The following is a 15,361-nucleotide window of genomic DNA, read 5'->3' on the forward strand; positions in this document are numbered from 1 at the left end:
GAATAACAATTTAATAACAATTTGAGAATCAAATCCAATTACACTCCTTCCACTCAACCCTTTAATAAGCCTATCTGAGATTGATTTCCAGGCCTGTCCTTGTATTTATACTCATCTGTTGTATCCTTTCTCTCTCTTATTTTTCCCCGTTCCTTGTCTTCTTCCTCCCTGACCTTTCTCCAAATTCCTTCTCTTCCTCAACTTTCTCTAGACTCCTTCTCTTCCTCCTTGACTTTCTCCAGAATCCTTCTCCTCCACCTCCACTTTCTCTCCCACAACTAGACTTCTGTCGACTTTGACTGTTTAGGCTAGTCTCAATTCTGTCTCCATCTCTTGAAGACTCAGGACTCAATGGAACCGGAAGTTCTCTGTCCCCTAAAAAGCTTCCTGTGAAAACACAAGGACGGTACAGTATTTTTCCTTTGCCCTCTCATCTCACACTACACACAGCCTATCATCAGATAACGACTATTAAATTTCTTGGTCACACATTCATTCACATCGAGATACCCATACGTTCTTGTATGGTAAAACAACGTTGCAATACAGCACGATATCAATTACTTCTTATACATACATCAATAAATTCCATCACATCAGTACATATTCCTAATCCCGTTATACTAAACAATATAACAATACCGGTAATCAGATGCATTTCTTTTGCTTACATTTAGTACAACCTATGCGAATATTCAAATATCCATGCTCTGATATATGCATATGTCCAGAGTAACTAATCTTACGTACTTCAGCCATTTTCCAAATTCACAATTCTCACATATGTAAATTGTAATGTAACACATTAATAAATGCACTATGGTTTACTATGAAGTAACCAAGTGAATTACAAAATTCTGACCACCAGCTAACAATCTACATAATTCCGCCTCACATTTAATAATTCTCAACGTAAGGCTCAACTTCTACCATATCTCAAATACGCATGTAAATGAAACACTATGAAAAAGGTAATTCTACATACAAAATGATTCTAATAATTAAGTGTACATACTACAAATAATTTCCATTATGAAGCCATAATATTCTACAAAATTGAGCAAATTACTACTGACCTTTTCAAAGCTTTGTCTTTCCTTAGAATCTACCTATAAGTTTTGCCGCTAAATTACAAGTGGCTTCTTCTCGGAGTAACCCTGTTGATCAGCAATCTGCCTAGGTGAACGCTAAATTTTCTCTTACAAGTTGGAAGGTATCATTCGGGTCTGAATTGTAATCACGCCATCTATCTCAATTTTTTATTGGATATTGCTGTGGACCAATCCAATCAAACTCGGAAGACAATGTCCCTCTTGCTGTCTGTCAATGTTGGGAAGGATAAGAACAAGCCTCGTCCACCTCATGGACTTTCCTTTGATCCTTGAACAAACTTTTTTAACATAAAGGTGTAATAATGGCAAGCCTTTGTTAAGTGATGCGACTATTGTCTTCACCAACTCATGTTTCCGGTCTCTGGCTGGTCATGGTAATCTTGCATAAGAGTTCAGCACTAACCCCACAGCAATGTTTAGAGATTAAACACAAGGCAGCGGTAATATTCCCAAGACAGGTAGATTATAGCTTGTACATGACTTTATAGCTGGGGCATAGCAAATGTGACATTATTCTAGAGTAAATACTGTGTTATGACTCTATGGTCTTTAACTAAGTAACAGAAAAGATTGAAAACTGACAAGTTTTATAAAATTCAACATATAATTTCTTTCCCTGAAAATTTTAAAGGAACTTACAGTATTTTGAATTAGATCCCAACTACAAGTTCACAAGTCCAAAAGTATAGAGTATTCCAGATGAATTCCATTGGTGTTCTAAACGAATTCCAGTTTTGAAAGTGCTGTTGTACCAATAGCCTGGAATAGTTTTGATGTACTAACAATCTGGATGTGTGACAATGATATAATCCAAAATGCCTCTAAATGAATTAACAATAATCCTAAAATAGTGATTTATTTCTGAAGTCAAAGAGCACTGAATGTTTTAAATAAATAAATCATCTCAAATATTAACTAAACATAACCAAAATTGATTCCTTTAAAAACTGCTGTTAAGATAGGAATGAGTAAATCTGTTGTAAACAACTTATATACCTCTCCACCTAACATGTGTTGCAATAATCACTTTCTGAAAATACTCCATCATCTTAATGGATACAATTTTTGAAAAAAGGTCAGGTCTGTTTACTTAAATTTTAGCAAACTACCTGGGATAACACAAGTAGGCCATGTTTCCCAGGTGAATAGCAATGTCCTGAATTCAGATCCAAGTAAACATGTTTACCTCCAGGAATAGCAATGTCCCAAATTCAGATCCAAGTAAACATGTTTACCTCCAGGAATAGCAATGTCCTGAATTCAGATCCAAGTAAACATGTTTACCTCCAGGAATAGCAATGTCCTGAATTCAGATGAAAGTAAACATGTTTACCTCCAGATAATGATCTTAATATATAATTTAAAATCATATTCAAGAATTAACTATGTAATATGTTGTTTATAAAAAAAAATCTCGGATTATAGTCAGGAATTAGCAATGTTATATGTTGTTTATAAAAATATAATCTCAGATCATAATCAGGAATTAGCAATGTTATATGTTGTTTATAAAAATATAATCTCAAATCATAGTCAGGTCAGGAATTAGCAATGTTATATGTTGTTTATAAACATGACATTAGTTATGTAGGCCCAAACTCATATGATCAATTATGGGCAATGATCAATCATACAATGCAAATGAACTTACATAAGTTATAATCATGAACAAAAGCCTACACTCTGTACAAATTAAATATACATCTGTGACCATGTACAATCAATAATTATGGTTTCTGCACATTAAGTTTAGCTCAAGACTGCATAACACATTGGAAGCATACAATGTACCTTTCATGGTACTCTCGTTTGATGAGAATTTGTTATTTGTCAATGTGTGTGACATATGGCGTCCTCTTTTAGTGAAATCAGAATGGTTGTAAAACTGCCATAATGTCTTGGGAAAAGCTGTGATTAAATTTATGTGCATCTACAGTACATGTACTGCATTAGAACTTTGTAATTTTCCTGATAATTATACTTCAGCACATTAACCTATAAATGCAACAGATTCAGTAATCACAAATTTACCAATATTGCCAGTAAAAAATAAGTTTTGCAACCAAAGTGTAGGATTTGAATTTATGTCATGGGCATTATTTTTCAGTACAGCACATCTCGACACATATATGGTATGATGAGAACCACTGAAGTGGAATTATAAACGATCATTACTTTAGAGTGGAGAATACTCTAATGGAATTGTAAATGATCATTATTTTAGATTATGGAGAATGCTCTAATTGAACTGCAAATGATCATTGTTTTAGAATGGAGAATGCCCAAATTGAACTGCAAATGATCATTGTTTTAGAATGGAGAATACTCTAATGGAATTGTAAATGATCATTATTTTAGATTATGGAGAATGCTCTAATTGAACTGCAAATGATCATTGTTTTAGAATGGAGAATGCCCAAATTGAACTGCAAATGATCATTGTTTTAGAATGGAGAATACTCTAATGGAATTGTAAATGATCAATGTGTTAGAATGGAGAATACTCTAATTGAACTGTAAATGATCACAATGTTTTAGAATGGAGAATGCTCAAATTGAACTGCAAATGATCACTGTGTTGGAATGGAGAATACTCTAATTGAACTGTAAATGATCATTGTTTTAGAATGGAGAATGCTCAAACTGAACTGCAAATGATCATTGTGTTAGAATGGAGAATACTCTAATGGAATTGTAAATGATCATTGTTTTAGAATGGAGAATGCTCAAATTGAACTGCAAATGATCATTGTGTTAGAATGGAGAATACTCTAATGGAACTGTAAATGATCATTGTTTTAGATTGGAGAATGCTCTAATTGAACTGCAAATGATCAATGTGTTAGAATGGAGAATACTCTGAATGGACCTGTAAATGATTGTTGTTTTAGAATAAAGAATGCTCAAATTGAACTGTAAATGATTATTGTTTTAGAATAAAGAATGCTCATATTAAACTGTAAATGATCATTGTGTTAGAATGGAGAATACTCTAATGGAACTGTAAATGATCATTGTTTTAGAATGGAGAATGCTCTAATGAAACTGCAAATGATCATTGTGTTATAATAGAGAATACTCTAATGGAATTGTAAATGGTCATTGTTTTAGATTATGGAGAACGCTCTAATTGAACTGCAATTGTTTATTGTTTTAGAATGGAGAATACTATAATGGAACTGTAAATGATCATTGTTTTAGAATGGAGAATATTCTAATGGAATTGTAAATGATCATTGTTTTAGAATGGAGAAATTTACTCTAATTGAACTGCAAATGATCATTGTTTTAGAATGGAGAATGCTCAGATTGAACTGCAAATGATCATTGTTTTAGAATGGAGAATGCTCAGATTGAACTGTAAATGATTATTGTTTTAGAATAAAGAATGCTCATATTAAACTGTAAATGATCATTGTGTTAGAATGGAGAATACTCTAATGGAACTGTAAATGATCATTGTTTTAGAATGGAGAATGCTCTAATGAAACTGCAAATGATCATTGTGTTATAATAGAGAATACTCTAATGGAATTGTAAATGGTCATTGTTTTAGATTATGGAGAACGCTCTAATTGAACTGCAATTGTTTATTGTTTTAGAATGGAGAATACTATAATGGAACTGTAAATGATCATTGTTTTAGAATGGAGAATATTCTAATGGAATTGTAAATGATCATTGTTTTAGAATGGAGAAATTTACTCTAATTGAACTGCAAATGATCATTGTTTTAGAATGGAGAATGCTCAGATTGAACTGCAAATGATCATTGTTTTAGAATGGAGAATGCTCAGATTGAACTGCAAATGATCATTGTTTTAGAATGGAGAATACTATAGGGGGTGCTCACCAATTATTGTGCAATTCTGAGAGAGTGAAGTATTTATTGTAAGGTGAAGTTATTTGCATTTAAATCATGCACAATGAAGAGAATTTGATTCATTGCTTTGAATGTTTCATTCTCTGCTGACATACTCTTAATGAGCAAATGTTAAGGGACTGGAAATAGAAAACTGGAACAACAATTTTCAGTTGGGCCACTGTGCAGAAGATATGCATTAACACTAGAGCTATTTATAGAATATAGAGTTTAAGCTGAATATCAAGTTAGACAGCACTCACTGATATATGTTTTAAAGTGTTGTTATGTATGTGATGTTGAAGATAATTAATTTGTAATGCAAATTTTTAAAGTACAAAAATTAAAATAAATGATACATTAAAAAATGTTTACCATTATTATTATTATTATTTTTATTTTCACTCAAGCATTTAAGCTGTCAGAATATGTGTTAATGTTTTGTCAAAAATAACACCACAAGGACATTGGTGATTTATGGTACCTTTGACGACTCGATTTCTTTCTTATACTTTTTTTTTTAAATAAAAGAATCTTATTAGGTATTGCATAATTTATACTTGTCCGGAATAACCCGCAGTTCGAGCTTAAATTATTACCGTAAATTGTCAAACATGGTTTGTGGCAGGTCGTACAAAATCTTAAAGGTTCAAAAGAGGGTGAACTATTTAAAAATTTCTTATTTAGTTAAATAGGTTTAATATAGAAATTTATTTATAGCCCAATACTTAACAAATAACTTTATTAATTCGGAGAAGAAATTGTATATGGTTACGACATCCACGTTGAAAACTTTTCTTAGGCACGATAATGTTTTCCAGCCAGATTTAGAATTAAAACATTGCTCGCAGAGCAATAAAAGTGTACATAGTACGGAGTGATATTATCCCAAGTTGAACGAATTTTCTATTATGAATATTTTATACAAATTATGGATTTTCGTTTTCTTTGCTGACGCTTTCATTGACGTGTACTACGTTGACGCAAAAACTATCAGAGGTGTATTTTCATCGCTAAAGGCAAATGCTGAAAAAGGGCAATACTTGTCATCCTTCTGTTTTCACGGTATTACGAGTTAAAGACGAGTTTGAACCCAAGTTAAAACGTATCACTATTTGTTGTTATGCCTAAAGTCGAGTAGTTGAATTTATTAAGAATTCGACAACCTTGCATGTTGAAGCTCTTTGTACTTAAATAAAACCAAAAAAAAAAAAAAAAAAATACAAAACTCTAATACGCTAAAATGCACCATTTGGAATATTAAAAGTATATTTAGATATTTACATTTTTCTTGTTTTATTGGTTATTTTAAAAAATAAGTTATTTTTTGTGAATCATTAATTTGTAGTAATAATAGTCTGTTACTTTCTATAGACGTAATTGTCAATGAAATCTGGTTTAAACCTGCAGTTAAATCACATTTTATATTAATTATTATATTCTCTTTGATATTTATCAGCATCCATTTCATTACACATTGGCGTTCAAATTTTGTTGTTGTGTGCATTTATATTGATAAATTATTTTTCAGCCAGTAGTTTTAAAGTATCAAGTATATCTGGTACTATAATCATAGCTGAGTCTAGTTATGATAGTTCCTCAATATGTGTAATTGAAATTTGTTCTCATGTAATATGCTTCTATATACCATTTTGAAGACTAAATCAAAGTTCTGTAGAACAAATTTCCGTTTCTATTATTGTTATTATAACATTATAATATTGATTGATGAAATGAACAGTGACGAAAACTCCAACAAAATGGGATTAAGATGTCAACTTTGTTTGACTTGCAAAGATTTAATCACTTTCAGTATTATAATAAACTAATATTATTTTCCATGATATTCTTTAATACTTTTTATGTTTCCATCCCACCCCACTCACAGAATGAATTAAAGGTACATTAAAAAATGTCATCTGTCTATTTTAGTCATAATATACCATTTGTGGAAATAAAGAATATCCAGTCCATTTTCAATTGGTAATTAGATATGCCACATGTTAATAGTAAATAACGGAGTAGAGACAAATCATGTCTGCAGTAAATAACAGAAAGTGGAGGCTTAAATTGTTTAAATTCATTAATTATCGATTAAAAACTTGTTTATATGTATAAATATAACTCTTTACATATATTTCATGGGTAGATTTATGTGCATTTGTGCATATTTGAGTGTTCTCATGTTTAGTACAGTCAAACTTCCCTGATCCCAACACATGCAGAATGATTTTGGTGTCCAAGCCTTTGCTCAAATCCACTGGCTTAAGTTTAGACAGTCTTGATGCAGCAGGTGAAACTTTGACCCGCCATCAAAACAGAGTGAAAAAAAGCAAGTGTATTCATGTGGTGACTGGATTTTCTCTGGCCATCACCCTCCCATTTAGATAATAATTGGGACATGGTAATTGCAGTACAGTTGCTGTGTAGGGTTGACAGGACATGAACTATAGTGTCATTGTTAAATATGCAACATCAGCCCTAAAACTTAGTGTATGTATATTAGGGTTTATGAGATATTAAAAATGAGTCATAAAGTTTTCCATTTATAAGTTAACAGGAATATTATGGAAAGATAATAGTGACGTTCCCTTGTACAAAATGGATAATAATTTAAAATTCAGAACTTCATTAACCCCTCATCTGTTTTTAATTTGCAAAATAAGCAAAACAGTGAGATGCAACATTTTTAGGCCTATGTTTTATTTTTTAATTTACAAATAGCTGTTGTATGTTATAATAACAGTGCTGTGTGCATATTTGTATTAGAAAGATTTTTTTTTAAGGGGTGTGTATAAAGAGTTGTGTAAAAGTGTGAGATGAATTTTGTATGATACATGAAGAGCCTTTCTATACCATTTCAACATATAGTGCATACTTAGCATGAGAAAGAAATTTTCCAAAAGAGCTGACTACAACAGCAAAAAATTAAAATAGGGAATTCCAAATACATAGAAGGAATGTCTTAAAAGTCCTAAGAATGAAAAAAAAATTCTTAAAAGTCCTAACAATGAAAAAAAATGCAATTGTTTTGATTGAATTAAAAATAATATCATGATTATTATTTCAGGGCCATTTTCTTTCACATAAAGATATGTGGAGTTCTTTATTAAAAATTAATGAATTTATATCTCAGTCCCTTTGTCTGTCTGTCTGTTTCAACAATGGTATTCATTTAATATCTATCTGACTGACTCCCTGAATTATGCTGTTTATAGTATAAACTTATTAAGATCACTAGCACCAAATCTCATCAATCTATGACTTGCTGTTTTGTTGTTTCATCTAGTGATTTTATAGCAGTTTTGCTATTGAAACATGCACTTCCCTCTCTCAGAATCATATTGTTCTTTATTCCTCTGTTCAGATTTAGCTTTATTCATGTATTTATTCATTCTGATATGTATGAAATGACATCTGGTGCAATAGTTTTGTACTAGAAAAAGTCGGTTAAAAATTAAACAAGATTATAAATCAGTATTTTTTGTTTTATGAATCAGAATGAACTGACTTGTGAGAAATCCATTGCTGGGTAATCTTTTCTGGTATTTTCACAACATCAGTTTTAGAAATAAATGTAATAAGTATTGTTATTACTTTCTTCCTTGTTAATAAAAAGGACTTGGGTTCAATTACTTTAATCATTTACAGTTACAATTACTATGTGCTTGTAGATGTCAATTATAATTTCAGTTACTCAAAGTCATGACTGTTCACTTAGAATTTCAGCTATACTTACACCATATCAGTGATGTTCAATAGTAAATACAGTTATCAATACAGTGTAATTGTAATTAATAATTCAATTACACCAATTACATTGTAACTGAACCCAAGTCTGAATCCCACAGTAGACGAAATAAAATCTTCATATAGACAGTTTTCTGAACTAAAACTTAGCTTTATTGCTTATTCTATATTAATTATTATATTATTAGCATAACACCTGGCAGTTAAGATAAATATATATATTTTCTAAATTTTTATAATTTGTTTTGATTTAAACATCACATTTATCTCCCTTTTTGTAATTGACTTGTATCTGAGCAATTACACATCTAGATATTCAATTACAATTAAAATTACACCAAATTGGTGATGTACAAACAGTTACAAATAATTATAATTAATTATTCAATAACCAAATTACATTGTAATTGAACTTTAGTCCACACTAATACAAAATAATATACCCGGTCCACACAGATACAAAAGAATATACATGGACCAGGTCCACACCAATACAAAATAATATACCAGGTCCACAATAGTTGGGGATTCAAGTGAACTAGTCACCCCTTTATCATTTTGCAGTTACACAAAGTAGTCTTTGCCTTGAGAGCCAAGACAGTTAAATGGTATTTGTGTATGTTGGAGTGGGCTTAAAGTTTTAAGAAAATTTTATATAGATTTCATTTTTTCACAGGAGATGCTGTGATCCAGTATGCTTTTAATGCCAGTGCCTCATCTGCAGTCAAGTTTTACCTGTTTCTAAATGAAGACTGGAAAGAAGCTGCTGAAGAAACTGATTGCCAAAAGAAACTTGAGAAAACAAGGAATATTTGTATGTCATCATCACAAATTTCATCAATTATCAATTTAATTTATAAGAATTATATTCCTAATCTTTTAGAAAAATTTGGTTCAATTTTTGTGATAGGATTTAGGTTGTAAGTTTTATGTTCCCTTTGGTACCTTTCAAGTAGATATATTTGGTTTTGGTATAATCAGTAGTTTTGATTAACAATGAGACCATTTAAATTTTGTTCATGTACTATTCTCCCAATGTTAGAACAGGTTTCATTATAATGTGATTATCATTTTAACATGTTAAATATATGGAACCCATGACCAAATTCACATCAATGTATAATACTATTGGCTGAAGGAAAACATTTTCCTGTTCAAACACTATTATTTAAGAATTATCAATCATTCCCACAGTACTGCTGTTTGAATATTATTGTAATATGATCCTCTCATTCAGATTTTACATCGGATTAAGTGGGGTTTGTCTTGGCACAGTAATTTTACAATATTCACATTTTACATAGGATTCAGTGGGTTTTGTCCTGGTCCCAGTAATTTTACAATAGTCAGATTTTACCAAGGATTCAGTGGGGTTTTGTCTTGGCACAGTAATTTTACAATATTCAGATTTTACCAAGGATTCAGTGGGTTTTGTCTTGGCACAGTAATTTGACAATATTCAGATTTTACATAGGATTCAATGGGGTTTGTCCAGGTCCCAGTAATTTTACAATATTCAGATTTTACCAAGGATTCATTGGGGTTTGTCCTGGTCCCAGTAATTTTACAATATTCAGATTTTACATAGGATTCAGTGGGGTTGTCTTGGCATAGTAATTTTACAATATTCAGATTTTACATAGGATTCAGTGGGTTTTGTCTTGGCACAGTAATTTTACAATATTCAGATTTTACATAGGATTCATTGGGGTTTGTCCTGGTCCCAGTAATTTTACAATATTCAGGTTTTACATAGGATTCAGTGGGTTTTGTCTTGGCACAGTAATTTTACAATATTCAGATTTTACATAGGATTCATTGGGGTTTGTCCTGGTCCCAGTAATTTTACAATATTCAGGTTTTACATAGGATTCAGTGGGTTTTGTCTTGGCACAGTAATTTTACAATATTCAGATTTTACATAGGATTCAGTGGGGTTTGTCTTGGCACAGTAATTTTACAATATTAAGATTTTACCAAGGCTTCAGTGGGTTTTGTCTTGGCACAGTAAATTTACAATATTCAGATTTACCAAGGATTCAGTGGGTTTTTTCCTGGTCCCAGTAATTTTACAATATTCAGATTTTACCAAGGATTCAGTGGGTTTTGTCTTGGCACAGTAATTTTACAATATTCAGATTTTACCAAGGATTCAGTGGGTTTTTCCTGGTCCCAGTAATTTTACAATATTCAGATTTTACCAAGGATTCAGTGGGTTTTGTCTTGGCACAGTAATTTTACAATATTCAGATTTTACCAAGGATTCAGTGGGTTTTTTCCTGGTCCCAGTAATTTTACAATATTCAGATTTTACCGAGGATAGAGTGGGTTTTGTCTTGGCACAGTAATTTTACAATATTCAGATTTTACCAAGGATTCAGTGGGGTTTGTCCTGGTCCCAGTAATTTTACAATATTTAGATTTTACCAAGGATTCAGTGGGTTTTGTCTTGGCACATTAATTTTACAATATTCAGATTTTACATAGGATTCAGTGGGTATTTTCCTGGTCCCAGTAATTTTACAATATTCAGATTTTACCAAGGATTCAGTGGGTTTTTGTCCTGGTCCCAGTAATTTTACAATATTCAGATTTTACCAAGGATTCAGTGGGTTTTTTCCTGGTCCCAGTAATTTTACAATATTCAGATTTTACCAAGGATTAAGTGGGGTTTGTCCTGGGCACATTCAATTTACAATATTCAGATTTTACCAAGGATTCCAGTGGGTTTTGTCCTGGCCACATTCAATTTACAATATTCAGATTTTACCAAGGATTCAGTGGGTTTTGTCTTGGCACAGTAATTTTACAATATTCAGATTTTACCAAGGATTCAGTGGGGTTTGTCCTGGTCCCAGTAATTTTACAATATTCAGATTTTACCAAGGATTCAGTGGGTTTTGTCTTGGCACAGTAATTTTACAATATTCAGATTTTACCAAGGATTCACTGGGTTTTTTCCTGGTCCCAGTAATTTTACAATATTCAGATTTTACCAAGGATTCAATGGGGTTTATCCTGGGCACAGTAATTTTACAATATTCAGATTTTACCAAGGATTCAATGGGGTTTGTCCTGCTGCCAGTAATTTTACAATATTCAGATTTTACATAGGATTCAGTGGGTTTTGTCCTGGTCCCAGTAATTTTACAATATTCAGATTTTACATAGGATTCAGTGGGTTTTGTCCTGGGCACAGTAATTTTACAATATTCAGATTTTACCAAGGATTCAATGAGGTTTGTCCTGGTCCCAGTAATTTTACAACAGTCAGATTTTAAGTAGGATTCAGTGGGGTTTGTCCTGGTCCCAGTAATTTTACAATATTCAGATTTTACCAAGGATTCAATGGGGTTTATCCTGGGCACAGTAATTTTACAATATTCAGATTTTACCAAGGATTCAATGGGGTTTGTCCTGCTGCCAGTAATTTTACAATATTCAGATTTTACATAGGATTCAGTGGGTTTTGTCCTGGTCCCAGTAATTTTACAATATTCAGATTTTACATAGGATTCAGTGGGTTTTGTCCTGGGCACAGTAATTTTACAATATTCAGATTTTACCAAGGATTCAGTGAGGTTTGTCCTGGTCCCAGTAATTTTACAACAGTCAGATTTTAAGTAGGATTCAGTGGGGTTTGTCCTGGTCCCAGTAATTTTACAATATTCAGATTTTACCAAGGATTCAATGGGGTTTGTCCTGGTTCCAGTAATTTTACAATATTCAGATTTTAAATAGGATTCAGTGGGGTTTGTCCTGGTCCCAGTAATTTTACAATATTCAGATTTTAAATAGGATTCAATGGAGTTTGTCCTGGGCACAGTAATTTTACAATAATTATTCAGATTTTACATAGGATTCAGTGGGTGTGGGTTTTGTCCTTGTCCCAGTAATTTTACAATAATCAGAATTTACAAAGGATTGAATGGGGTTTATCCTGGGCACAGTAATTTTTACAATATTCAGATTTTAAATAGGATTCCATGGAGTTTGTCCTGGGCACAGTAATTTTACAATATTCAGATTTACATAGGATTCAGTGGGTTTTGTCCTGGTCCCAGTAATTTTACAATATTCAGAATTTACATAGGATTCAATGGGGTTTATCCTGGGCACAGTAATTTTTACAATATTCAAATTTTAAATAGGATTCAATGGAGTTTGTCCTGGGCACAGTAATTTTACAATATTCAGATTTACATAGGATTCAGTAGGTTTTGTATTGGTCCCAGTAATTTTACAATATTCAGATTTTATATTCAGTCTGGTTTTTTACCCAGATAATGTTTTCCTTACAATGTTCAGATTTTATATAGGATTCAGCTAGGTTTGTCCTGGTCCCAGTAATTTTACAATATTCAGATTTTACCAAGGATTCAGTGGGTTTTTGTCCTGGTCGCAGTAATTTTACAATATTCAGATTTTATATTCAGTTGGGTTTTTGACCCAGATTGTTGTAGGCTTGAATGCCATTTTTCAGCACACGATAGGCTATACATGGCGGCTAGTATTAATGGTGGAGGAAGAACCCGGGAAAACCATGGAAAGAACCACCAAACCATGAGAAGCTACTGGCAAGCTTTCTCACATACCCACATTAGCCGAATCCAAGAATCGAGCCCACGCAGACAGAGGTGAGATGGCAGTGATCCGTAACAATGAGCGCTTTAGACAACTCGGCCACTCAGGACCCCCTTTTGACCCAGATAATGTTTTCCTTACAATATTCAGATTTTATGTAGGATTCAGTTGGGTTTGTCCTGGTCCCAGCAATTTTACAATATTCAGATTTTACCAAGGATTCAGTGGGTTTTGTCCTGGGCACATATGATTCAGTGGGGGTTTGATCTGGGCACAGTAATTTTACAATATTCAGATTTTATATTCAGTCAGGTTTTGACCCAGATAATTTTTTCCTTACAATGTTCAGGTTTTATATAAGGATTAAGTGGAGTTTTGTCATGGTTACAATGTTTTTTACAATATTCAGAATTTTCATATGATTCACTGGGTTCGTTGTAGTTACAATGCTTTTATAATGTTAGATTTTACTTATGATTCACTTGGTTTTGTCATGGTTACAATGTTTACAATATTAGATTTTATCCATGATTCAGTGGGTTTTGTCATGGTGACAGTGTCTTACAATATTAGATTTTATCCATGATTCAGTGGGTTTTGTCATGGTTACACTGTTTTACAATATTAGATTTTATCCATGATTCAGTGGGTTTTATCATGGTTACAATGTTTTACAATATTCAGATTTTATCCATTATTCAGTGGGTTTTGTCATGGTTACAATGTTTTACAATATTAGATTTTATCCTTGATTCAGTGGGTTTTGTCATGGTTACTGTGTTTTACAATATCAGATTTTATCCACGACTCAGTGGGTTTTGTCATGGTTACAATGGTTTTACAAGATTAGATTTTATCCATGATTCAGTGGATTTTGTCATGGTTTTAATGTTTTTGTTATATTCAGATTTTACATACTATTGAATGGGTTTTGTCTTTGATAAGCGCTATTACAATATTCAGATTTTATCCAGGGTTCAGTAGGTTTTGTCCTGGATAATGTTTTAAGAAAATGTTCAGTTTTTTCATGGGATTCATTTGGGTTTTATCTTGGATGAAATGTTTTTTACAATATCCAGATTTTGTATGAAGTCAGGTTTTGACTTAGATTTTTTTTTATATACAGTATACAGATTTTAAATATGATTCAGTGGGGTTTCTTCCCAGATACAATGATTTTACAGTATTAGATTTTACATAGGATTCAGTGAGGTTTTGTCCCAGATACAATGCTTTTACAGTATTAGATGTTACATAGGATTCCATGAGGTTTTGTCCCAGATACAATGCTTTTATAGTATTAGATTTTACTTAGGATTCCGTGAGGTTTTGTCCCAGGTACAATACTTTTATAGTATTAGATGTTGCATAGGATTCCATGAGGTTTTGTCCCAGATACAATGCTTTTACAGTATTAGATTTTACATAGGATTCTGTGGGGTTTTGTCCCAGATACAATGTTTTTATAGTGTTAGATTTTACATAGGATACAGTGGGTTTTGTCCTAAGTACAATGCTTTTACAGTATTAGAATTTACATAGGATTCTGTGATGTTTTATCTCAGATACAATGCTTTTACAGTATTAGATTTTACATAGGATTCCGTGATGTTTTGTCCCAGATACAATGCTTTTACAGTATTAGATTTTACATAGGATACAGTGGGTTTTGTCCCAGGTACAATGCTTTTACAGTATTAGATTTTACATAGGATTCCGTGATGTTTTGTCCCAGATACAATGCTTTTACAGTATTAGATTTTACATAGGATTCCGTGATGTTTTGTCCCAGATACAATGCTTTTACAGTATTAGATTTTACATAGGATACAGTGGGTTTTGTCTTGGTAAAATGATTTTACAAGATTCAGATTTTACATTGGATTTATTGGTTTTTTAACCAGGAAAGTTTTTGTTACATTTTTCAAATTTTACATAGAATTCAATGGGGTTTTGTCATGGATACATTTTTTGTTACACTATTTGGATTTTACATAGGATTCTATTTCCACATTTAAACAGCATCAGAGATAGTATAATACCAGTAGTCTGT

The 15,361-nt window shown here is 32.1% G+C and overlaps 1 protein-coding gene across 1 annotated transcript in view; it reads left to right on the forward strand.

Annotated features, from left to right (window-relative positions):
• The first annotated feature begins 5,732 nt into the window (after positions 1 to 5,732).
• The window catches only part of LOC149798752 (integral membrane protein GPR180-like), a 43,816-nt gene continuing 34,187 nt past the window's right edge, over positions 5,733 to 15,361 (forward strand). The window contains exons 1-2 of the mRNA XM_089957626.1: positions 5,733 to 6,039; positions 9,401 to 9,538. Coding sequence (XP_089813752.1) covers positions 5,886 to 6,039; positions 9,401 to 9,538 — 292 coding nt within the window. The 5' untranslated portion in view covers positions 5,733 to 5,885. The remainder of the gene's footprint in view (positions 6,040 to 9,400; positions 9,539 to 15,361) is intronic.

Source organism: Sinohyriopsis cumingii, chromosome 5, assembly GCF_028554795.1.
Source record: "Sinohyriopsis cumingii isolate HCF-2022 chromosome 5, ASM2855479v2, whole genome shotgun sequence".
NCBI classification, from domain to species: Eukaryota; Metazoa; Mollusca; class Bivalvia; order Unionida; family Unionidae; genus Sinohyriopsis; species Sinohyriopsis cumingii.